At 36.6% G+C, this 27,398-nt stretch overlaps 1 protein-coding gene across 3 annotated transcripts; it reads left to right on the forward strand.

Moving 5' to 3' along the window:
• Nucleotides 1-6,656: 6,656 nt before the first annotated feature.
• LOC128231804 (ABC-type oligopeptide transporter ABCB9-like) lies at nucleotides 6,657-26,737 on the forward strand. 3 transcript variants are annotated; one of them, XM_052945002.1, is made up of 14 exons: nucleotides 6,657-6,749; nucleotides 9,595-9,844; nucleotides 10,400-10,565; nucleotides 10,799-10,906; nucleotides 11,389-11,503; nucleotides 11,719-11,849; nucleotides 12,582-12,787; nucleotides 13,237-13,434; nucleotides 15,817-15,945; nucleotides 16,324-16,587; nucleotides 17,282-17,455; nucleotides 19,777-19,972; nucleotides 22,176-22,393; nucleotides 22,818-26,737. In XM_052945002.1, exons 3-14 carry the CDS (start codon nucleotides 10,487-10,489, stop codon nucleotides 23,151-23,153), a joined length of 2,154 nt encoding a protein of 717 aa, XP_052800962.1. In that variant the 5' UTR covers nucleotides 6,657-6,749; nucleotides 9,595-9,844; nucleotides 10,400-10,486; the 3' UTR covers nucleotides 23,154-26,737. The 3 variants fall into 3 exon arrangements, with proteins under 3 accessions (XP_052800962.1, XP_052800961.1, XP_052800963.1); XM_052945001.1 differs by having other exon boundaries at nucleotides 9,595-10,555; XM_052945003.1 differs by lacking the exons at nucleotides 6,657-6,749; nucleotides 9,595-9,844 and having other exon boundaries at nucleotides 10,348-10,565.
• Nucleotides 26,738-27,398: the final 661 nt, after the last annotated feature.

Here is a 27,398-nt window from a genome sequence, read left to right on the forward strand (position 1 = left end):
ATAGATAACTTTGATGGGATTGCGTTTGGGATTCCTAGGGTCAAGGTCACTGTTACTAAAAATAGAAGAATGGTTGTAGCTTAATAACTTTAGTCAGGAATCACATATCTTGACCAAATTTGGTATATAGGAAGTGTTTATTGAGACCTTTCATGGGATTGCGTATAGGGCTTCTAGGGTCAAGGTCACTGTTACTAAAAATAAATGAATGGTTGAAACTGAATAACTTTAGTCAGGGTTCACATATCTTGACCAAGCTTAGTACGGGCGGAGTCAAACTCACCTATGAACTGAATAATTTCAGTAAGGGTTGACACATCTTGACCCAACTTGTTCTGTAGGAAGAGTTTGTCAACAAATTCCTTTAAAATCATTTTCCAGCAACAGAGTTATATGATTTACTAAAATCACCAATGATAACAATATCTATATGTGCCTAGACAAAGTAACATTATCATCTTTTATAATTGACTAACCTTTCCCTTTAATATTCATTTCCACTCGTATGCATGCTTACTGTCTTCTGTGTATATCCTCTAACAATTGTGCATGTCCTTAAATATACACACAACAAATCAACTTAATTATAATTCTCACAACACAGGCTGAAGTTCTTCTGTCAATCATTAAAAAGCTGGTTTCGTCGCATTGCGGCATTTCTTGTTTTATAATTATTATAATTATATTACTCTTTGATACCGAAATTACAGAAAAAAACATTTGAAGTATAAACATATTATGGTTTTAGTGGAAAGCAACCCCATCAAGAAAAGATAAAATAACCGAAATTTTACCCACTCGGCCGAAAGGATTTTTTGGAGAATCGCATTGCTCACGTGCTCAGGCCGTAAGCCTGCAGACATTTTTAGCCTCTTGTTTGGAATTTACCATCGGCAGATCGACATAGCATTTTTTACTTTTTGACGAATTAATGCGCGCGCGATACAACCCCAGCGCTGTTAGAACAACGGTGGTCAACGACATTATTTACATGAACATTTACATCTTAATTACCTAGTTACCAATCTGCTCCAATAGCAACGGACTGCGTTCTGCATATAAGGTAGTTTGGTAAAATTAACGGTGTAAGGAATATTCATAATAATTATGTTATGCGGTTAATTTAGTGCGAATATACTGCGTGTTTGCGTAATTACGCAATGAAACACATAGAAACGCTATTATTCTAATATCGACGAGTTATAAACGGCAATAAATATATAAAATAGAATATGCATTTAGTTTCTTAATGAACGGGTACTGAATCAAAATAAGTAAGTGTATATGTCTATGTTTAGATTTTGGCCACAGCTGGGGAACGAAATACATGTACTATGCAGGGGTTTCAATAAGACCTAGAATTAGGACTTTTTAAAAATTCCATGTCTGATTTTCAGGAATTTTTAGGAATTTTCATAAAATTTGTAGGTAAAGTGGCGCGATTGATGCACAATTCAAAATGTTTATATTTATAATGTATATTGTATATTCAACCATAACAAGAGTCTAACGTAGGGGCGCATGGGGATGGGAGTAGGAGGGGTCCACACCTGTCACGATGGGGGTGGGGAGGTTGTGGGGTTTTCTCGTAGAATGTTTTGTTTTCATACTCAATTTAAATCATTTTCCATGATTTTCAGACGTTGTACAAAATGTTGCTTTTTCAAAATATTTAGAAGGGTGTGTTTAAATATCAAAATGTCTCATTTTTCTCCTAAAACAAAAACACATGTAAAACAATTATACTGGCATAAATACGCACAAAAAAAAACAATATGTCGGGGACAAATTTTAGTTGGTACGATCGGGATTGGGTACGAATGTTACATTCAGCCTGGCTGTTATTTAATTGTCTTTGGTAAAGTTATGCTTAAGATGTTGATGTTTTAGAATAAAATGACAATAAAAATCACTGTCTTTGCTTAAAGAAACACTTATACAGCATAGAACATTGATAAAATAACTCCGAAAACCGTTTCGACAAAATGGCGGTTTCGGCGAATTTTGACATGATCGCAGACGTGATAGGTAAACGCGACATAAAGCATCAACATATTTTTGGGGGGTTACAAACAAAATGTTCATCATAAATATTTTACAAATATACTTTCAGAACATTTACTGATAAATTGATGTATTTGATTGTGTTAGCGCCAACTTTCCTATGTTTACTAATCGGCAGTGAGCGTCTGCTTCAAATCAACAATATTTAAAACAGCGAGTCTCGTCTGTACAGTAGAATTATCAATTATTTTAAAAGGTTTAATAATGTTTGACAACATTTTTCACCATCCCTTCGCATTTTCTTTTACGAACTTTCATCTTTGAATGAACGAGTTCTCATTGTATATTCTGATTGGCTGACATATTCAATAGCTCCGCCTCCTGACGATGTTTCACTAATTGGCTCTTCCTAATTATCGGATTAGAAGATGGCCGTTTATTAATACACAGGTCGTCTGCTCATTACACACAATAAGCTGTCATAAATTATGACACGTACAAGACATATGGGAAGATGAAAGGGCAATACGGCATATTTTAAGCAGTCAATGGTTCACAGCAAATATGATAACGTCCGGTCTCATTGAAAGAGGCGTACAAGGCTATAGGCTCTTCTTAATATTGCCTAATGAATATTCATGTTTATCTCAGAGTGAGGCTTTCTAAACAAGCAATCTAGCTGCTTCCCTAGAAACATGTATAGTTGACCATGGCGGAAGCATTAGCACCAGCATCTTATAGTCATCATGATTTGGATTGAATACCACATTTAACCTTCAGTTTTGTTGAAAATTATGTGAAAGATAACAAAACAAGTTCTGGAGAAAAATCGATTGATAAAGGTTTTAAATACTATAGTGAGAGCTATATCCAGAATCTCAAAGGTATGTTACTTTATGTTGTGTTACATTCATTGTTTATGTATACTGACCAGGCCTGTAAATTACCATTGATACAAAACTGTAAAGATTGATCATTCAGAGCCCGCTTATAATCATCTTAACCCTCTATCCCTAATATATTATGTAATAAGCGGGCAGCTTTTCATACTTTTACAACCTAAGCCAGAGGGCTAATCAATACACATCCCTGGGGTTCTCTAATTACAAGGAGTGATCTGATGGTCAGAATAATTCAATGGTTGATTTACCATAGTTCTCATAAAGCTTTTATCTAGTTAAATTGGTTTGTAGTTTCACCATACAAAATGTGATGTGTTTATTTTTTTGTTGCAGTTTCAAAAACAGATAATGGGTGTCGATTGGATGGAAAATGTTACAGATCCCAAAGGAAAAATGAAAACCCACACCAGTTAAACGTATGTTTATTAAAACAATTCAACAAACATGATGTCATACATGTACAGAGGCAATATATCAATATAAAATAACAAATGAAGAAATGCAATATACATTTTATGTTGATTTTTCTCTCAAGTCAATGCGTTTATAAATTAAAATAAACATCCATAATGATATAATATTATAATGAATGAACTGCAGGTATCCTTCAAGAATGACGAGAATATAGAGATCACAAGCTCATGGTGTTCGTGCCCTATTGGTTTGACCACAGGCATCTGAATCATTGTTTGTCATTAAAATATTGTTTAAAACCATTTTGGGTACATACAATGAGATAAACAACACATCTGAAGATGTTTAGTGTCTTTGATATACAAAAAAGAAACTTTAACCCGGAGAACCCGAAAAAAACCAAACATGAATCGCATTGAGGATGCAATTAAATGCTCATTTGGGGTTAGATATCAAACCAAAATATTTGAAGTGAAATTTTAATATTTCATTTTATCCTATAATCAGTTTGTTTTAAATTGTACTGATCCTTCGTAAGTATTTTTTCTTTGTTTACAATAGCCTAAATAGACTCTTACTTGACAGTTTTTGATTAAGATTGTTAGTATGAACTTACACAAAATAAATGATGGAAGCTTATATAGCAAACGTGACATGTTAAGCAATGTATAATACGAAGTTAATAGTCAATAAATAAAATCATACAGTCACGTTCGTTCAACTATGGTTTTGTTACACTTTTGTTTTCTTATTAAATTAGATAAAGTCCTTGCAACTGAATGATGTTCTCCAGGCTCAGCCACTTCCCTAAAACCTATGACTTTCGTAAGACAAAGATTATCTTAATAAAATTTGAATGAATGTGTTTGAAAATGCAGTATTTTTAAAAAGGTTGCTTACCTTTTTAAAAATACTGCATTTTAAAACATGAGGAAAATGCGATGAACAAATTCGATGTAAACAGCAAAAATGTATAGACAAAAAATCATATTTTCTTGTTTACTTTTAAAAGTTATATATCATTTGTGAAAATAGTATACCTTATTGAAATACGACGTATTATGATGTCCAGTACTTTTTATATTAAACCATTATTTATTCTAAGCCCATCCGTTTTGTAGTTAAACATTTCATTGAGCTTTCTCTCATCTCACGCTCAGAGTGCCCTTCAGGACTGCAGTTTTTGTCGATTGAGACCTTCATGATTTCTCCGGCCTAGCAACCCTTTCCGCGATGAAGAACCAATCGCATAGTCCTTGTAAAAGTAAAAAGTTATAAGATACGATGACAAAACTATTGTTTACAAGATAAACATTTAAATGCTAATTGTTATGGCGCATGCATGTATATTTTTTTTTAAAACTAAAATAGCGATTGAAAATTTAGGACCACCGATACAGACAAATGTTAAATGACCAAAACTTATATATTAAATGAAAAATTATGAAGAGTCAAATCCACCATTGCATATCCTTAACATTTCGTCCTGTGTGTGGGTTTTCCTTTTTTCTTTGGGATCTGTAGCATTTTCCATCAAAGCTGCAACCATTATTTGTTTTTGAAACTGCAACAAAAAGATTTAAGACATCACATTTTCTATGGTGACACTACAAACCAATATATAACTAGTTAAAAGTTTTACAGTCTGTATCAATGGTAATTTACAGGCCTGGTCAGTATACATAAACAATGAATGTAACACAACATAAAGTAACATACCTTTGAAATCCTGGATGTAGCTCTCACTATAGTATTTAAAACCTTTATCAATCATTTTTTCTCCAGAACTTTTTTGTTATCTGTTACATAATTTTCAACAATACTGAAGGTTTAATGTGGTATTAAATCCAAATGACGATGACTATAAGATGCTGGTGCTAATGCTTCCACCATGGTCAACTATACATGTTTCTAGGGAAGCAGCTAGATAGCTTGCTTAGTAAGCCTCACTCTGAGATAAACATGAATATTCATTAGGCAATATTAAGAAGGGTCTATAGGACTACAATTAAAGCATTCTCAAACAAAATATAAGCATTGAAATGCCACCGGTACGGGTACGTTAATGTGTGGGCTACTTTTTATTAGCTACATAATCAAGGTATTTGTATACACTTTGAACGTAGAACCCATGTATACGCTGCATTTCTTGACACAGCCGGCGAGTTTGACAATGTACATCATGGTGCCCTGTACAAAGTTGCGATGACTCTGTATAAGTGGCAAGTTTCTAAAATTGCTGATAAATGCATACACTTATTTGCAAGGTTGTGTTTGTAACCGTTCTACTGTCAGATCGTTCCCATATCACACAAGGCTGTTGACAAGGAGAAATTATGTCAACGTGGAGTATTCTACTCTAAATCAACGATCTGTAAGATAAACTTGAAAACTCACATAATGGTCGAACTTTTTGTTCCATGAATGATGGGAACTCTACCCTAGGACAACTAATTGTGCATTGTGTTTCGCAAAGTTCACAGGTACCCAACATCTGTAAAGTTTGATGACAGCTCAGTCATATTGAACAACTGATAAATATCTTGGCATAGCCTATGAGCACTTCATCAGAAGCAACTACAAGACAAAGGAAGAAGGTTGTGTGGCAGAAATTATTGTAACACTTAGAGCTCTACGAGGCCGCCGTGTATTCATCAGACTGATGATGCTCTACAAGATAGCATGGGGTATGACGCCGACAGTGGAACCTGCATGATCTTAACCTGACAGAATTAATTTAATATACAAACTCTGTGTGAGAGCAAAGCATACACAAATTACTTAACTTAAAATACAATAGATTCTATTTTGTAGAACACTTGTAAATTGGTACCACCTAGAGGCATCGAAACGATATTCACGTTGGACAGTTCCTACAAATACATAATTATATGCCGTAATTACAAAAAAAAATTAAAAAAAAATTGGGCTGTAGCAAGGATTCACGCGCCAAGTACTGTCACAAATACATGTACATGTAACACTCACATCGCGCCGATGTGGCCTGAAAATCGGCATAACGGTGCACTGATGTTGTGTCGACATTAGGGCGATGCTGTGTTGAAACAAATTAATTTAGTATTTTACAGTTCGCTTTGTTCCATCTTGTGCATATCTTGAAAAGCATGTAAATGGATAAATGATATTACTAAAACTACCCGACTGCGGTGTGGTGCCAATATCATACAAGGAAGATACGAATCGCTATTACTGTCTGCAATTTTTACTATAACTATGCGGGGGCGATGTCGTCAAGGGAGGCTACTGATTAACCGTTTTTGCTCTCTGCCTTTTCTGTTGTCTGTCGCATCTTTAACTACAATTATCTCCCTTATGTAAAAAGTTGTCATTGTTATTTACAAAATGTATTGTTCGTAATCTAAGTTGTTCAACTGCTTTGGCTTGAATTTAACTGCACAATGGCGAACGGTGTGTATATTTTTATCCTATGTCCATTATAAAAGTACCAGTAACTATACATTTTACATTGAAGATGTATTTACACTAATTTATGACATTACAGTGTGTTGTAGTAAAAAATACGTGTTATAACTTATTCGAGATTCTTCTAAACCCTTACGTCTAAACGGATATTGAAATTGTATTTACAGAAGTTTTTTTTATGATTGACATGGATAATAAAGATTTATATACACATTTTACCATGTAAGTGCCAGTATATTTTGCACAAAACAAGCTTGAAATGCATTAAACACAGAATTTTTCCTTTCAAAATAAACGAAACTTGACTGACACAGACAACAATTATGCCAATTGTAACAATTGCTTTGAGATGAACCTTGTAAATACAAACGTAACAACTTGGGTTATCTCCGAGGTAGTCTGATTGGTGAAAACCTGTATACCAAAGCCTTGCAGGTGCCCTTCATATATTGCTAAGTTTCGACGGTTGAAATGAAAAACAAATTAAACTTATAATTATTTGTTGGATATTTATTTTTTGTGTACAGAACTAATACAAAATAACATTGTCTGGTCATGTTTTTTTTTTTTTTTTTATGATATTTTATTGTTGCAATATGCGCTATAACCCGGAATTCCGATTGGAAAAACTAACCACTTTTGGTACAAAACAATTAAACGTGAAGGATATATATGCCATATCAAAATCATAATTATTTTTTTTTTCGAAATGCTACTTCATGAACATTTTTTGTTATGGTATATCATCGCCAGAAAAGCTATATGCATTCAGCAATGCAATTCATACATGCCCTTCTCATGTATTTTAAACATAATAAAAAATATCTGTCATCCTTAAGAATAGGTGAACAATATAACATGAATTAATACAACTTGCATCTTGTTGTTGTTGTTTACTTATATTTTTGTTAAATGCTAGCTGACTGAAATCGCTGCCCAACTGTACAGACTCACACAACAGAACGAGATTTTTTTTTATCTTACCTCTTGATTTTTTATCTTCAAAATACTTGTATAAATTGGTTAAAATAATTATAATGCTTATATTATTGAGCAACTGCTTATTTAAGAGTTGTTTCAGTTTGTAATTAGGGAAAAATTGTTTCCTGGCAAGAATAATTCTTAGTAGTGTTCTTAATTTTTGTTTTCCTATCCCTTATACATTTCTGTACTTCATATTATTATTACTATTATTGTTGTTCATTTGAATGTTCCCAAATAAATATCATTAAACAAATTTTGTACATATTTTTGAATAAAAGATTCAATGCCATATTTTGTTCTGCAAGTGCATCACAGTATGACATGACATTGTATCATAAAAAAATGATAAATCATGACATAAAATAATTCTGTATAATGAAAAAGTTAAGAGGTTTTCAAAGCAAACTATATGTGAATACATTTTTTCATACTTGCGTCTAAAATACTTTAAAATTTTGCCAACTAAAAACCTGCTAAAAAATCCCCATGAATACAACCAAAATCCCCCTGAATTTTCAGCCTTTTGAACAAATCCCCTTGAATGGTCTCCAGAAAATATGGCATGTATGTTTAATGGCAATGTTTTGGGTAATGTTATAGTATCTTGTATAATCAGGTGGAGTGAAATCTTTGAATGATATGAATCAATTACTTCTATCTGAAATAAATGGTAAATGTAAATATACTAATTAAGGGAAATCTGCCATTCTGAAGCTGCTAGGCCAAGACCCTTGATATCTTGTATGTACATTAAGCATGTACTACCAATATTTTTCAAATTATGCCCTGGGGTCTTAGACTTGCCATTCCTCAGGGGTCATAATTTTCCCATATACTTATATAAAAAACTTTCAATGTATTCTTTTTTAAAACCTAGACTTTTGATATTTGTTACGTAGCATCAAAGGAAAGTCCTCTACCAAGTAGCCTCTTTTGACATTATTTCTTATTTTTAAAGGTACAGCAATGACATTTGGACCATGTGAACAATTTTGAAAACAAATATTAATGTTTGTGCTTGGATGACATTGACTGTGACCTTTTGACCTACTTTCTTATTTTTGAAGCTACAGCAATGAAATTAAGGCCATGTGTACAGTTTTTAAAACAAAGATCAATGCTGCTCTTGGGTGACATTGACTTTGACCTCTAGACCTACATTCTTATTTTTTAAGCTACAGCAGTCAAATTTGGACCATGTGTATAGTTTTGTGAACAAGTATAAATAGTGTCCTCTAATGACATTGAATGTGGCATTTTCACCTACTTTCTTATTTTTTAAGCTAAAGCAACTTCAACTTGGACCATGTACAGTAGATGACCCCTATTGATTTAAGGGATCATCAGGTTAGAGGTCAAGGTCACAATGACCTTGAACACAAAAAGGTTGTCAAAGCTTGTCCGAGTGATAACTCAACAATGCCTTGAAATATGTTTATCAAACTAAAAATTGAAGCTGGGCCTGACCAGTAGATGAGCCCCATTAATTTAAGGGGTCTAAGGTCAATGCCACAGTGACCCTGAACAAAAACATACCAATTCCTGGCCCTGTGGTCATCAGACTTGACATGAAGGTTGGGCCTGACCAAAAGATGACCCCTATTCAGTATTAAATCAAGGGTTCATCAAGCCTAAAGGTCAAGGGCACAGTTGCCTTTAAGGCAAAAAGGTTGTCAAAGCGTTTCCGAGTGATAACTCAACAGTACCTGGACATGCGGTCATCAAATGGACATTGAGTCTGAGTCTGATGAGGAGATGACTCCTTTAAATACCGGGTATATAATTAGTGAAGACCAAAATTATTTTATGTATGGAAATCATGATCACTATTTATTATTTCTTCCAGATTGACGATGTTGCCCAAAGACTCTGCAAAACAAAAGATAGTGGAACACCTTACCCGTCATATTCCGTCATTTGAGGACGTTTTTGATGAGGAATCGTTCTACATCTTTGTATTCTTTGTTGTCGTCGCCACCATTGTTGGCGCAGTTTTCTTGTCTAAGAGAGTGAACCTCAAAGATGGAGGACACCTTGATTAAATATAGGGACGTCTCATAATGAAAATGTTGTAGAATCGAGACTTGATTTCTTTTGTAAATATAATAGTTTTAGATATGTTTTCTTCTAATTCCTGACTGTTTTACCAGTATTTAGTTTTAATCCACTGACAAAACATACTTATATACAATATCCCGGTTCTATTTTCGGTAATTAAAGTAAATTTCTGTTCATTTTATCTCTTGTGTTCTACTAAGCTGAAGCGAAAATGAAGAGGCTTATGAATTTGTTAATAGTTTTCATGATTTCATTGATCGATCTGACTGTGACGACCATTTTATATTCCCATGGCAATCAGTTTAATAACACTTTTTCCTATGCATTTTCCATGTTTTCATTTTCTCGCTCAATGTTTGATGTGTGGTCTCTGGTAATTGTGAGAACATCTGTGAATATCGGTATTGTGATAGGAGCTATATGGGGAAAACGAGATGCCTCAGCAAAAATTAAGTCCAAGCTGTATTTTGCAATTGGTCTTTCAATTGTTTTCTCAATATTTACACTGGTGAAACTTCTTTGTGTCTCGGAAAATGAAACACTTACGGGCGATAAGTGGTTCTGGGCATTGTTTGGATGGACGTTATTTGCAGATTCATGTGTGATATTTCAATGGAGAGCAGTTGGAAACGTCAAGTACGATGCTACACATCACACCTTGTTGATAAACGCAGATACAGATGGATCTGAAGATAAGCATCTACAGAATGATGACAACAATGACAGTGGAAATGGAAAAGAAAAAGCGGGTAAGTTCAGGTAATTGGATTTTATAAATCTCATTGAATTTCTCTTTTGTCACTGTTTGAAAGTACTCATGAGAATGAACTTTTATTCATGTAGAAGTGTAAGGAACAGTATTCAGTTAAAAACACTGCCATTAAAAAATCCGGTGCTTTCATTTCAAAGGCATATACAGTATTATCCTTGATAGTTATCTGCTGAAACGATTTTGATGCTTCATTATTGTAGAATATGGTATTTTGTTTCAGCACCTTCAAAGGTAAAGAAAGGAACGGTGCTGCGAATCATTAAATTCTCAATGCCAGATTGGCCACTGATCGCCACTGGCTTTGTATTCCTCACCATATCTGCAACAGGTATAGTACGCCGTAAAATGTGGAATAGACTATATGTTCATATACGTTCATGTACATTGAATGCTATAATTAAACACATACAAACAAAGTTTGAAGATGTGTACAGTATATTTGAGTCACTGTAAGGTTGCTGTACCTGTTGATAAACGTTTGTGGAGCAAACTACTCACACAGTTACAGAGGTATCTTGTACTTGACACATCACCACCACTAGAAGTACCTGGCCAGACCACACTGTTAAGTAATTGCGTTTTAGATCATAGAAATAATACTTTGTATGAATGGTTTTAAAAGTTGTTCGATTGGCATGAAGCATCGTTACTTTATTTTCCTCTTTAGATGTATTCTTCCCCAACTACATAAACTGGACTCCTGAGCGGACTGTTGTTAATACTGATATCAACAAGTCCTGGCAAAATTCATCGATGTCATATTACAGGAGTGATATTGGCTATTTGAATGTGTTTTCCATGTTTTCCTAGGTGAGATTTTTATCCCCTTCTACACTGGACGGGTGGTCGATGGTATCGTGATAGACAAATCTCAGACTGAGTTCACCCATGCCATTGTCATCATGGCTCTCATATCCGCTGGAAGGTTCGTTAGTATTCCTAAAGTTTATTGCAGTTGCACTTGTGTAGCTAGGCCTTAAAAACTATTTAGTTATGCAACATTTTCAATGAAAATCAATAAGAATTAGACGAGCATTATCAGTTCGTATACTGTTTGAAATCTGGATGTAATAAGATAGGAAAACATTTTATGTTTGTAAGTAAAAAATGATAATGATGCTTCACCATATGATTTTACAGTGCCCTGGCAGCCGGTATCCGCGGCCTGTGTCTGTTCATAGCAGTGCGGAAAATCAACATCCGTATCAGGAACACCCTGTTCACAGCCATCCTCAGACAAGAGATTGGCTTCTTTGACAAAGTTCAGACAGGTGTGGTGAAATGGGTTTCTTTCTACTGATAAATGGTAATTCAGTTAGGATGCAAAAGAAAAAATCAACTACAATGGAGACTAGACAGCAATGGTTGTATCACAATGATATCCTTTTGTTTTATGGATGTTTGTATTACATTGACCCTTATCGTTGAAGTTTACCGTCAGCTATATTTTGATGATTTTTAAAAACTTTGAACAACACATTACATTCATAATCAGGAATACCAAAAAGGAGGAGCACACTTTAATTGTATAATTGTTTTAGTGTTATTCACTAAGCTGGTTTGCTGCAGATGTACTTGTTTCTCTGCAATAAAATACTGTTCTTGTGTAACGTTTTAAGAACAAGTGTGTGATCGAGCAGAGTATAATGTTATGATAGCACGTTTCGCAATCTTTGTTATATACATTACTTTGAATTTTATTTAAATGATCTCATTTACAGGACATATGTTAACATCTCGCCTTTCCTCCGACACGACCACATTGGTTGATGCCATTGCCTTCAATGCCTACAATTTTGTGAGAAACAATAATAAGTTTTTATTTGTGGGTTATATTACTTATACATGTGTGAAATATATGCTTCACAGGAGACATAACATTCGCCTCAACTCCCACACGACCACAATGAGTGATACCTCTGTCCTAACTGTGTACATCTTCTTTAGAAACAATGATTTCCTGATATATTTTGGTGAAAGTATTTTTAATTTTTGATTCACAGGAGACATCACATCTCGCCTGACCTCCGACACGACCACAATGAGTGACGCCCTCGCACTCAATGTGAACATCTTTCTGCGAAATTTCATAAAGGCGGGGGGCGTTGTATTCTTCATGATGAAATTGTCATGGCAACTAACTATTGTCACATTGATTGGACTGCCTCTCATTATCGGTATCTCAAATGTGTATGGGAAATATTATAAGGTATGGAATTTTAGTGTTTTATTGACCAGTTGTCTTTCAAACAGTCAGCTGATCAAAAATAGGATTATAGTTTGTTAATAAATATAACAGTTTCCTAATGGTACCTAATACCTGAAAACATCAGTCACAAGCATATTTGTCTTTACATGTTTTAATTTGTTTGTGTCTTATTTATAGATATATATTTTTACTGCATAGCTATATCTGAAAATCTATATTGACCAAATATAATTGAAAAAACTAGAATCTCCATAAGGAAACAAAACAAGAACATTACAGACATTTTACAAACTTAAAACCTTAACTAAAACGTGAAGCCTTATCTTTTGACATAGGCGATGAAAAGAAGCCTAATTATTTGGCCTAGAAGGTGTTAAGATTAACTTATTTATAACAGGAAACCTAACAGTTTTCTGTTAATTATACAATTGACTCAACATTTGTCTCAGGTTCTAGCCGAGAAGGTCCAGAACAGCCTAGCAGAGGCCAACAATGTAGCGGAAGAGGCTTGCTCCACTATGAGGACGGTCAGAAGCTTCGCTAACGAGATGGGGGAAGTACAGAGGTATGCGGACAAGCTTGCAGAAACATTCAAACTCAACATGAAACAGGCCTTCATGTACTCTGGGTACACTATATGCTCCATGGTAAGTGAAATGATTTTGTTTATCAACAACTTTATTTTTCTCTGAACATATATTGCCACAAAATGACTGTGGGAGTATACAGTTGTAGTAAATCAGCAGTCAATTGTATAAAACAGGTTATCCTTAAGCTAGTGTTCACATAAAAGCAATTTCATTGGTCAACAGTAAGTATTATGTCTCCCCCTCTCTGGGGGAGACATATTGTTTTTGCCCTGTCCGTCAGTCCGGTAGTCCGTCAGTCCGGTAGTCCGGTAGTCCGTCAGTCCGTCAGTCCGTCAGTCCGTCAGTCCGTCCGTACGTCGCACTTCGTTTCCGATCGATAACTGGAAAACCGCATGACCTAGGATCACCAAACTTGGTAGGGAGGTTGGTCGTGAGGTGTAGAGGATCCCTATTGTTTTTGGGGTCACTAGGTCAAAGGTCAAGGTCGCGGCGACCCCCAATGTAAAAAACATTTCCGTTCAATATCTTGACAATGGTTTGACCTAGGTTCACCAAACTTGGTAGGGAGGTTGGTCGTGAGGTGTAGAAGATCCCTATTGTTTTTGGGGTCACTAGGTCAAAGGTCAAGGTCGCGGCGACCCCCAATGTAAAAAACATTTCCGCTCAATATCTTGAGAATGGTTTGACCTAGGTTCACCAAACTTGGTAGGGAGGTTGGTCGTGAGGTGTAGAGGATCCCTATTGTTTTTGGGGTCACTAGGTCAAAGGTCAAGGTCGCGGCGACCCCCAATGTAAAAAACATTTCCGCTCAATATCTTGAGAATGGTTTGACCTAGGTTCACCAAACTTGGTAGGGAGGTTGGTCGTGAGGTGTAGAGGATCCCTATTGTTTTTGGGGTCACTAGGTCAAAGGTCAAGGTCGCGGCGACCCCCAATGTAAAAAACATTTCCGCTCAATATCTTGAGAATGGTTTGACCTAGGTTCACCAAACTTGGTAGGGAGGTTGGTCGTGAGGTGTAGAGGATCCCTATTGTTTTTGGGGTCACTAGGTCAAAGGTCAAGGTCGCGGCGACCCCCAATATAAAAAACATTTCCGCTCAAAATCTTGAGAACGGTTTGACCTAGGTTCACCAAACTTGGTAGGGAGGTTGGTCATGAGGTGTAGAAGATCCCTATTGTTTTTGGGGTCACTAGGTCAAAGGTCAAGGTCGCGGCGACCCCCAATGTAAAAAACATTTCCGCTCAATATCTTGAGAATGGTTTGACCTAGGTTCACCAAACTTGGTAGGGAGGTTGATCATGAGGTTTAGAAAACTCCTATATTTTGGGGGGTCACAAGGTCAAAGGTCAACGTCGCTGTGACCTCTAATGTAAAAAAATATTTCCGTGCAATATCTTGAGAATGCTTTGATCTAGGTTCACCAAACTTTGAAGTGAGGTTGGTCATGATGTCTAGTTGATTTTGCAATCAGTTGGTCAAAGGTCAAGGTCACTGACCTTGAGGTGAAGAACCGGTTTCTGCTCAATAACTCAAGAACGTTTACACCCAGGAACTTCATACTTGGTATGCCAGTTAGTCATGACTAGTTGATGGCCCCTATTGATTTTGGGATCCATCATTGATTATTTCTCACCTACGACCACACAATGGGGGAGACATGCGCTTTTTCAAAAAAGCAATCTCTAGTTTGAAAAAATATTGACCAATAAATATATATTTTTTGGCGAAATTTAACCAAACTAAAGAATCCACCGGTTTTATACGTTTTTTTGGAGGCATCAGTCACTTTGATAAAAGTTGGATAAGTTGTCCGCTTGTTATTTTGGCTAGTTTGAACATTGAAACGATTGGATTGGTCAAGTTGAATTATTTAATGAATAATGGCCACTCAATAGTTTGTTTAGCTTACTAAAGACAGTTTTTTTCTTTGGGCAATAAGCGGCCTTTTCAAGGCATCTCCTTTATGTGTCCTCTTTCCCACTTGTTTAGTAGCCATTTTCTATGAAGGAATTGAAAAAACAAAAAACAAAAAACAATGTTTAATATTTAAACATCTTTAAACACAAATAAGATATTCCCAAGACCTTCTCCCAACCAGTTCATTGTAAACATAGAGTACAAAAAAGTATATAAGGTACAGGTTCATCTACTTTCTAATTACAGATTGGGATTTCTCCATATATTCAGTAATATTCTATGTTTCAACTGGGGAATCTTCTCAAAGTATTTCTGATACATCCTCTGTTTCAGTGGTTTGAGCGAAGTCCTACCATAGCAGTGCTGTACTTTGATTGTCATTTTGTTATAAGTGGACATATGACTTGAGGAACTCCTGTTATCTCGACCCGTTATAGCTTGGAGGTTGTCGCAATGAATTCAGTTTAATACTATGTTTCAACTGGGGGATCTTCTCAAAGTATTCACATACATGTTTCAGTGGTTTGAGCTAGGTCTTACCGTAGCAGTGCTGTACTATGGTGGTCATCTCGTTATCAGTGGTCATCTAACTGGAGGAACCCTTATCTCCTTCATACTGTACCAAATTCAGCTTGGGGATTGTCTCAATGTAAGTTTGGAACTGCATGCTTAAGTATCACCACATTCTTCAATACCCTTTCTGTGGCTATTACTCAGAATTATTTTAAGCTGGAAGTATAAAAAATGGGTACACTGATATAAAAATCAATTCAACTTTAACAGTTTGTTGTAAATGCCAAATATTTTTTTGTTAAAAGCAATACCATAGGTGTACAGGATAACCGTTCCAAATGAGTCTAACATTTTCATATAATAATACTGGCTAATATATCGATTCAATGTGTAGTCTGCATTATAATCCTGTTTTATTCATATGTTTCTTGGTAAAGGCATGATCCCTCATAATCTACATATTTTAACTCACTGTAAGTGCTCGTAATCCTCTGTTTGGTAACATGTTTTCCAGTCTATGGGCTTTGTATACACTGGTCTGATGGAGGCAGCTGGTGCCTCAGAGAAGGTGTTCGAGTACATAGACCGTGTACCAGCCATACATGACCAAGGATCCAAAGACCAAGAACCAGCTTTACATCACCAGGGTGACCAACGTCAGCAAGGGAAGCAGTCATGCGACCAAAGTTCCCCGGCATGTGTTCAAGTGCAGGGCCATATTGAGTTCCAGGACGTCTGTTTTACCTATCCATCCAGGCCTGATGTACAGGTTCTCAAGGTATGAACATGTAATATATAGGTGAGTTTATCTTCGCAAAGGAATCCAATCATGTCACAGAGTGCAGAGCCGTATTTAGTTCAGGGACGTGCGTCTCACCTGCCCATTTAGGCTTGATGAGCAGGTTCCCAAGGTTTAAAGTACATGAACTGGAATGTTCCAGTGATTTCAGTTCTTTGCATTTGAATTGTCATGATCCACAGAATTTCAATGTATTGAAACTTTTATGCCATTTCCAAAAATAATTAATTCTGTGTGAATAGCTGTACGATTTGTTATTTTACTCATGCAATGGTCAAGAAGTCATCTTGAAAACTGAACCGTTTATAAACTAACGAAAGTCCAATGATTTGCTTGTTTGTTTTTCAAAGAGATCAGGGAATGAATAGTCATAGATTTGATGCCTCAGACTTTGACACTGTCATGCAAACAATTTAATGTTGGCCAAACCTTAGAAAATGTCTTAGATATGAACATGAAACTTATACACACTCCCATTGTGCCAAAATGCACATGTTAAACAATTCCTATGATCTAGTATTTCTTGAGATATTTCCCTAAAATGACTAAAAGACGGAGGAACGTTAGCATCTGATTAAAGTGTTCTTGTTAAATATCACATCGTATGAAACTTGGTGTTTATCCCTCCGATAATCATATTTAGTAAATATAATTAAATGATTTTATATCACAGAACCTCAGTTTTTCGGTATGTCCCGGTGAGGTCATAGCATTGGTTGGCTGTAGTGGTGGAGGCAAGACGTCGTGCGTAAACCTGCTGGAGCACTTCTACGAGCCAGACAGTGGACAGGTGCTCCTAGATGGACGGCCCATACACACATATGATCATAGATTTCTGCATAAGCAGGTAAATATAGTCGCAATTTTACTCAGATATTTCGTTTTTACTTTTTAACTCTTTTCATTCCCCAAACGTAACAAAAAAGAAGCCAACAAAATTATTAAACCTTTTTTAAACCTAATTTCAAATAAGGGATGTGCAAATTCAAAAACCTGGAATATAGAATGAGATCCGAAAGTTCACAAAATATCTTTTCCCCCATTTAAAATGTCAACATAATTTAATACAAGCTGATTGATAATCATTTTCGACGAATCAAATTCCACACAAGAGAGGTTCTTGATTGATGCAGTAGTTCGTTATAAACTAAACAAGGTGGCAGTACACTTCTCATCCTCATCAGTCTCCGTGCGGACAGAGGAAGGCATGCTACTTTTATCCTTGAGAGCATGTCTCCTGGGTATGCTATGGAGCATGAACTGTGAGAACAGGAACTCTTTGCAAGAGGGACAAAACGACTTCAGGGAGCATTTTCATTTTATTTTCCGAACTGCAGAAGGAAGTGTCGGGGCTGATCCAGTAGATTGTGCAAGCTATCCTCCAGAACTGCATCCTTTTCATACAAAGAATTGATTTGTAAACAATACTAATTAATTTTAATAAACCTTTATTTTCTTAAGCTCCTGCTATATTTGATTTTAAAGTTGTACTTTAAACCTTTAAATAATTTTTGTTTAAATCAAAACTTAATTATATACGTTATCTTATTTAGTTGCCTTACCTATTTGTCCCTTACTACGGAATTTATCGGAATCAATGTTTAGTTCTTTATGGTTGATTTCCTTAGAAAAAACTATTTTCCAAAAACAAGTATTCAAAAGAAGAGAAATAATGATATTTTGTCATCCCAATGCAAACAAATGAGCCGCATCTGGCAAATTCTTATTGACAAATCTGCCCTTTAACATTTTTACATAGTTTGAAAGAAAAATATGTGATATGTTTTAACCAACGACATATGTAAAACTATAATACATTTCATAACGTGCCTATCCATTTCATGTTCCAAACATCTAGTGAAAAAACCCAGCTTCCATACTAATACTAATAGTTGTCATATAATGAAATGGATATTGCAATTGGAAGCCTTTGAGACCGTGTAGTCATAACTTAAACCGTAACTAAAACTAAAAAACATTTCTCATATTATCATAAAACCCTTTTAGTGCACATATTATATTACTAGTGGCAATATACACATATATATAATGCCAATTGGCTATTTTAAATAAATCTTGAATTGTATCTCTTATCAGTTGGAACAACAAACATAGAAGGGTTGGCATCCGCTTGGTGTACCCTTTGTTTTGTTTTCTAAAACATTCCTAGTGGTCCCGGAGCCAGTTTTGTTTTCCACGAACATAGATGAGAATTTGTCCCATCTCAGACAAAGTAGATCCAAATATTTGGCCATGCTGGATATTCTTTTCTCCCAACTCAGATAAGTTTATCTAATAATTTGGCCATGCTGGAAATCCTTATCTTGCTCACGGGCAAAGATAAAATAAGTACCCGTTTGGAACTCCATTTTTATTGTCATCACTCAATTACCTCCCTTGTTGAAGACCGTAATCTGTAGCATCATGGAAACATTCAATTTGTCTTGTGAAAATATTTAAAATCCAAATTAGTTATATCTCGCTTCAAATGGCACCATAAAAAGTTTGCCTGCGGCATTCAAGAAATAATGCTCCACTCTCCTCAGGACTAATTAAAGAACGATTTGACTATTTACATAATCTGAATCATTGCGCGCATATCCATGACAACCACGAATTATCACATATCTATACGCACATTGTTTTCACAACGCACAATAGAGTTCCAGCGAAAAAAATACATTTTAACTTTATTTTGTTTAACTGAGGTGGGAGAAAAAGCATCTACCATAGCCGCTAGTGTTAGATAGGTTCTTTCCAACCCTCGCGCAGGGTGTTCTGCGGAAACTCTGCAAACCTCGTTGCCGCTTAACAGCTAATGCTCAGGTTGGGATGAGTCTATGTTACACTCTCAGTCATGGAAGATACTTATAATCCATTGCGACCTAGCTGACCATGAGTGTCTCAATTACCAAGTGACCCTTGATATCGAAAGCATATAGATGTCGCATTGTGTTAAACTGTATTAGAGATATCCCTACTGGGACGAGACCATAACGGTTACTATGTGTTATTCTGTTTTACAGATATCCATACAGATGGCTGAAAGCTAATGTTGTATGTTCGGATTCTTGATAAGAATATCTGGTATGATATAGCTTGCCATGGGTGGTCAAGGTGACCATTGATTTCATTCGGGAGCTCATCGTTATTTGTGGTTTATTACAGATTTCCCTGGTGGGCCAGGAACCGGTGTTGTATGCTCGGACCATAGAGGAGAATATCCGGTATGGCCTAGCTGATCATGAGTGGACAATGTCCAGTGTCCAGGAAGCTGCGGAGATGGCCAACGCCCACAAGTTTATCTCGGAACTAAAAGATGGATACAATACACAGGCTGGAGAGAAAGGAGTGCAAATGTCAGGTATGGGCATATGTTATGGCAGGTAAATATAATCTACCCTGTGATTTCCAATCATTGGCAGGTTTGACACTCTATCAAAATAACTGAATTCTGAAAAAGAGCATATTATTAAGACCGTCTTTTGTAATACACATTTTTTTTTTATTGGGGGGGGGGGGGAGGGGGGGGGTCAAAAGTTATCTTTTCAGACTGAATATTTCTGTTTCACTTTGCAAGTTGGAAAATGAACAAAAAATCTCAGTAGTACTGGAGGCATATTGTCATTGTTTTAATGATTGTACATAAACATGCATTTTGTGTATGCCTTTCGGTGGTTTAAAGAGATTTAGCAGTGAAATAAAATGATATTTCACTATTTTAAAGTAAATATTCCTTTTACTTAGAATTTTTAAGAGTTCACTAGGTGCAATTTATCGCAATGTTACACTGAAACAAACAATTGTCTACGTAATTATAACAAACAATTGTCCATGTAATTATAAATATACATTCACTTTAATCAAACGATACCAGTACTATCATATGGTTGTTGTTTTTAACCTATAAAAGGTCCTTTTATCGACATAAATTATCAACATTAGAAGAATTATAACCCCCCCCCCCCCGAACCCCCCAAGTTTGGTTAGAAATTATGGTGGTATTTATTTGTTGTTTAGCTTAAGGTGACATATGCACTGCATTACTAGCTTACACCAGTGCTATGGGTTTTCTACTTCAACCCTTTAAATGGTTAATAAAAGACAAGAACTTTTCAACAAGCACACTATGTCAAATTTGTTTTCCCGAAAACGACAACCTCGTTTCTATCCCGAGTTAACTATGTATGGTCAACAAATTTTAGAAACTAACTCGCACAAACATCTTGGTTTGGTCCTTTCAAGTGACTGTACTTGGCACGAGCACTTTGAGTACATTAGAAGTAAAGCTCTCAAAAGCATATATGCATCATGCGAAAGCTAAAATTCTGTGTGGACAGAAAATGTCTAGAAATTATCTATTTTTCATACATTCGCCCAATTCTTGAATATGCTGATACAATCTGGGATAATTGTACAGACTACGAAAAAACTGAACTTCAAAAGATCCAAAATGAGGCCGGTAGAATCGTATGTGGGGCAACAAAGCTAGTATCTGTTTCTGTTCTTCAGAAAGACGACTCAATCACAAACTATTTCTCTTCTATAAAATGGACAACGGCCTTGTACCTGAGTATTTATCATCCCTTACACCCCAAACTGTTGGTTCTCAGAATTATCCACTACGAAATGCATCTAATACAAGAACGGTTATGTCATGTACTAGTTCTTACTTTTCCTTTTTCCTTCCTTCTTCTGTACGTGCATGGAATGAACTTTCTCGGGATGTGCGGGACAGCCCTTCTATTGCTTCTTTCAAGAGATCTATTTCAAATCAATCTTCAGTCTGCCCTCCATACTATTCAAACGGTAGCCGTCGCTTGCAGGTACTCCACACTCGACTGCGTACTAGTTGTAGTGCCCTTAACTATCACCTGCTTTGCAAAAACATAATAATTTCTGCTCTATGCGAATGTGGGGAAGTTGAAAGTAGCACTCACTCCTTCCTGCATTGTCCCTTGTATACGGATATTCGACAAACTTTAATTCGTGATATGTCTAAAATCACACGTGTTGACATTGATATCATTCTCAATAGTGATCCCACCCTTAACAACGAGAGCAACTCTAAAATCTTCAGTTTTGTTCATAACTTCTTACAAGACTCGAAATGCTTCTGATTATCTTATATTCCCAGACTTGACCCTTTCCATCAAACGGTATATGTACCCAACTATCATCAATCTAACTATCATCAAACTTGCATAATATTCTCACTCTGTCTACTTTTGTTTTCATCCATGCTCTCTTTTCTTCTTTTTGTTGCCAAAATCATCATTCTTATACATAAATTCAAACGCATTCTTTCGTTTTCTTAAGCTAATAGTCGGCATGTTTTCATTAACAACATATACATGTAATTGAAATCGTCTAACCTTCTCATTATTCTGCATAACGTGTAATTTAATTCTCACGGAGAGAAACTTTATAAGCTATGCTTTCATTTCAATCCTATTCAATATATTAATGCAAATATCGAAATTGTATTTAACGTGTACAATATATATTTACATAGAGAGATATGTTGAATATAATATGTTGAAATCAAGTACACTATATTTTACCAGGGGGCCAAAAACAACGAATAGCAATTGCCCGAGCCCTACTGAGGAAGCCACGTGTCCTGTTACTTGACGAGGCTACGAGCGCACTGGATGCCGAGTCCGAGTTTCTTGTGCAGCAGGCGCTCTACAGGAATATGGCAGGACGCACAGTGATTGTCATCGCACATAGGCTAAGCACCGTGGAGAGGGCGGATAAGATTATCGTCATTGATAAGGGACAGGTAAGGAAATTAAGAAAGCTGTTGTCTTGTTTTTCACGTAGAACACACGATTTGAATTAAGTGATTTTTGGTTATCACGAGGTCTGGCACTCAGTTGTGCTTTTTCATCTTAACTTCTTTCTCATTTTAACCGATTGGCACCTCAGTGCACAAATGCGACTGCTAGAAGCTGACGCTATACCCACTGGATATTTCTCGCCGGCATATTTATGTTTTTTGATTTTGAATACATAAATTTAACAGTTTCTGCACGGTAGTCGCAAACATTTCTGATAGCCTTGGCAGACATTATTGCGACATGCAGATTGACACCATTAAGTGTTCTAGTACACTGTACATTTTTATCATTTTTATATCATGAGTTTCTTATTCTTGAGTAAACAATTTTTGAGTGTTGCATTCATGTTTGAAATATAAATTTTAGGTGATGGAGCAAGGCTCTCACCTAGAGCTTCTGCAAGCAAAGGGGATGTACGCCAATCTTGTAAAACGACAGTTACTGCTCACAGATTCTAGCTGGTCAGAAGAACTCACTCAAGGGAGACAACCTAACATTCAAGGGAAGGAACTTGGAAATCAAGGGAGAGAATTATTAACAAAGGGAGTTAATTTGAGTGATAACCCTGTGTGTATTAGTTGTGGAAAAAGTGTGAACAGAGAAGTTAAACCTGATTTAGAAGAAAAAAGTCATTTTAGATTACGATATCGCGATAGATTCAGAAACAGGGACCACATGAATTTTCTTTTTGGGTCAGTTTAAAATGTGTTTTGCAGGTATCATTGAGGTTGGGAAATTGCACTTGAATGGATACATATACGTGTGAGCTTCTTTGTCTTTTCTACATCACACATGTATTTGTACATTGTACAAGGTTATAATGAAAACTGCGATATCTCAATGAATGCGATTTATGAGGGTATTAGCAAGCCTACAAGTATACGTTTTAAGTGTAATTTCGCCAACTCAACTGCAACTTTAAATGGAAATACTCGTACACGTGTTTGGCAATCTCGTTTATGTGGTTTTGGTACATGTAATTTCTCTTAATTTTGGAAGAGGGTAAGATAATAGTTTATTTTTGTTTTATTGATCAGCTTGTTACTCTGACTGCATGATTGTATATTCATGAGTTTTTTTGTGTGTTTTTTCAGGACTGTGTGTAAGAGTAGATTTCGTTCATATTTGTTATTTCATGTCATCTGTTATATGGAGATTGCTAGTATATTATGCTAGTTAGTGATCACATTTGTTATGATAATATTTACTTTTATTGTTTTTTTCCTGTTTACGAGAAATATATATAATATAAATTGTTGCATCGTGCCATGTTCTATTTGCAAATATATACAACATAAATTAGCCACTGAGAGCTTTATTTAATTATGCCCCCCTTCGAAGAAGAGGGGTATATTGCTTTGCACAGGCATGTCGGTATGTCGGTCGGTCCGTCGGTAGACCAAAGCTTGTCCAAGTGATAACTAAACAATTCCTGGACGTATGGTCATCAAACTTCACATGAAGGTTGGGCCTGACCAGTAGATGACCCCTATTGATTTTGGGGGTCATCGGGTCAAAGGTCAAGGTCACAGTGACCTTTAATGGTAAAATAATTTTAAAGCTTGTCCGAGTGATAACTCAACAATGGCTGCACCCATGGCCCTCAAACTTGATATGGAGGTTGGGCCTGACCAGTAGATGACCTCTATTGTTTTAGGGGTTATCAGGCCAAAGGTCAAGGTCACAGGGACCTTGAATGGTAAAAGGTTGTCCGAGTGATAACTTGACAATGCCTGCACCCATGGCCCTCAAATTTGACTTGGAGGTTGGGCCTGACCAGTAGCTGACCCCTATTGATTTTGGGGCTCATCGGGTCAAAGGCCAAGGTCACAGTGACCTTGAATGGTAAAAGAATGACCGAGTGATAACTCAACAATGCCGGCACCCATGGCCCTCATAATTGAATTGGAGGTTGGGCCTGACTAGTAGATGACCCCTATTGTTTTGGGGTGTCATCGGGCAAAGTCAAGGTCACAGTGACCTTGAATGGTAAAGAGGTTGTCCGAGTGATAATTCGACAATGCCTGCACCCATGGCCCTCATATTTTAATTGGAGGTTGGGCCTGACCAGTAGAAGACTCCTATTGTTTTTGGGGCTCATCGGGTGAAAGGTCAAGTTCACAGTGACCTTGAATGGTAAAAGGATGACCGAGTGATAACTCAACAATGCCGGCACCCATGGCCCTCATAATTGAATTGGAGGTTGGGCCTGACCAGTAGATGACCCCTATTGTTTTGGGGTGTCATCGGGCAAAGGTCAAGGTCACAGTGACCTTGAATGGTAAAAGGTTGTCCGAGTGATAATTCGACAATGCCTGCACCCATGGCCCTCATAATTGAATTGGAGGTTGGGCCTGACCAGTAGAAGACTCCTATTGTTTTTGGGGGTCATCGGGCCAAAGGTCAAGGTCATAGTCACCTTGAATGGTTAAAGGTTTTCCGTGTGATAACTTGACAATGCCTGCACCCATGGCCCTCAAACTTGACTTGGAATTGGGCCTGACCAGTACATGACCCCTTTTGTTTTTGGGGGTCATCTAGCCAAAGGTCAAGGTCACAGTCACCTTTAATGGTAAATGGTTGTCCGAGTGATAACTCGACAATGCCTGCACCCATGGCCCTCAAACTTGACTTGGAGAATTGGCCTGACCAAGAGATGACCCCTATGGTTTTTGGGGGTCATCTGGCCAAAGGTCAAGGTCACAGTGACCTGGAATGGTAAAAGGTTATCCGAGTGATAACTCGACAATGCCTGCACCCATGGCCCTCAAACTTGACTTGGAGGTTGGGCCTGGCCAGAAGATGGTCCCTATTGATTTTAGGGGTCATTGGGCCAAAGGTCAAGGTGACAATGACCTTGAATGATAAAAGGTTGTCCGAGTGATAACTCAACATTGCCTGCACCCAAGGCCCTCAAACTTGACATGGAGGTTGGGCCTGACCAGTAGATGACCCCTATTGATTTTAGGGGTCAAAGGTCACAGTGACCTTGAAAGCGAACTCGACAATTCCTGGACCTATGGTCATCAAACTTGACATGAAGGTTGGGCCTGCCCAGTAGATGACCCCTATTGACTTTGGGGGTCATCAGGCCAAGGTCAATGTCACAGTAACCTTAAACGCAAAAAAGTTAACAAATCTTCTCCCACTGATATCTCAACAATGCCTGAACCTATGATCATTAAACTTGACATGGATGTTAAGCCTGACCAGTAGATCACCCTTGATTTTAGGATTCATAGAGCCAAAAGTCAAGGTCACAGTGATCTTGAAAGGTAAAAGGTTGTCCGAGTGATAACTCAACAATGCCTGAACCCATGGCCTTCAAACTTGACTTGGAGTTGCATCTGACTTGTAGATGACCCCTTATGATTTAAGGGGTCATTGGGTCAAAGGTCAAAGTCACAATGACCTTGAACGAAAAAAACTTGTCTGTGTGATAACTTGACAATGCCTGCACCAATGGCCCTCAAACTTAACATTTAGGTTTCTGGTGACCAGCTGATGACTCTGGATTTTGAGTTCATAGAGTCAAAGGTCATGGTCATAACACACTCTATCCTCACACTTTAATGGTCATAATCTTAAAACTGCCTTAACGGCAACAAATCAGCTGTCATTTCGGTCCATGCATATTTCATTCAATTGTCCATATAATCCTGACAACATGGCGCTCAGGGGGGGGCATAATGTTTGACAAACATCTCTTGTTCATATTTGCAATACTAGTACAGATCATCCTGAAAGGAAGCCAGGAAAAAAATCAAATATATAAAAAGAAAATTTATGCAATGGAATTGTATGAAGTATCACAATCCTTACATTTTACAAGTTAAGAAATGTGGGTTATTAATTTCAAAGATCGAAATAATCTATGTAAATATATATTCTTTACTAGTACACACACTTTATCTAAAAATATCTAGGCATGCTGTATGTAGTTAATCCTTTCAAAATGTGTTTTATTTTTTCGTTTTTTTTATGCAATTTTCTTTCAATTTTAGCATTGATTATGTTTAACAACAGATAGACATAACAATACATGTATCGCTTATTCATATTTTATTAAGTTTATTAAATCATTTGCAATTTATTGCTGTTAAAGGGCATTTATTTTGTGTTTTGAAACTAAGCAATTTTACATGCAACTTTTTTCATCTCTTCTTCTTAGAATGTTCGAAAAGTTGGCTTTTGTTCAGGTATATTATATTTGCATAATACAAGGATATTTATAATTTTTAGTTGTATATTTTGTTTGGAATAAATCTCATATGAACCTTACAACGCTCGAATCTTATTTCTATCTTATGATTTCAGAAGTTAACACTACATAATTTTCCAAAGGAGTTTTCAGCTAGGGGTGCTTTTATCCTAGGGGTTGACAATTTTATTGGATGACAACCTGTCGCTTTTCATTGTCGTTTGCAGGAAGTTTTATATTCGTTTCATTCCACTAAACGACCTTTCACAAGAGGCTGATGTAGGTGGCATAGTAAGAAGAACCTCGAATATTGTAAATATGCTAGGATACAGGTCCTTGTTGGTCTGCTTCGTGGTCTCTTGTAGTCTAGATAAACTTGCGGCTGTGATGCTCCATCTCACATTCCATTCTGTTTTAAATGTGTCAAATGTTTCGTGGCGATTAGGCGCCTTAGCAGCATAAATTGATGGCAGCATGTCGCTCTGCAGAATTTCCAGCTTTGAAGGCAATAAATGTTGTGCACTGTATCTGTCTTTGAAGACATTGTACAAGGTTAATCTGAAGTAGTCAGATGGTGTTTGCACCTCAAGATTTGCTCTGTTTTGCTGTCAACAAACTCTTCTTGGCATTGATGGTTGAATGTCGAAGCCTGATCTTATCCGTTGCTTTCATGTATAGTCCATTCTATACATCAGAATCAGCCCTCCAGTCATTGCACAATTTGACAATGACGTTTGTTTCTTCAA

Source organism: Mya arenaria, chromosome 4, assembly GCF_026914265.1.
Source record: "Mya arenaria isolate MELC-2E11 chromosome 4, ASM2691426v1".
In the NCBI taxonomy this organism is placed as follows: Eukaryota; Metazoa; Mollusca; class Bivalvia; order Myida; family Myidae; genus Mya; species Mya arenaria.

Coding starts and splice junctions, on each gene's coding strand:
- LOC128231804 (XM_052945001.1), top strand. CDS start 10,018: ATGAAGAGGCTTATGAATTTGTTAATAGTTTTCATGATTTCATTGATC. Junction 15,946..16,323: donor AGCTTGGGGATTGTCTCAAT/GTAAGTTTGGAA, acceptor CATGTTTTCCAG/TCTATGGGCTTTGTATACAC. Junction 16,588..17,281: donor CTGATGTACAGGTTCTCAAG/GTATGAACATGT, acceptor TTTATATCACAG/AACCTCAGTTTTTCGGTATG.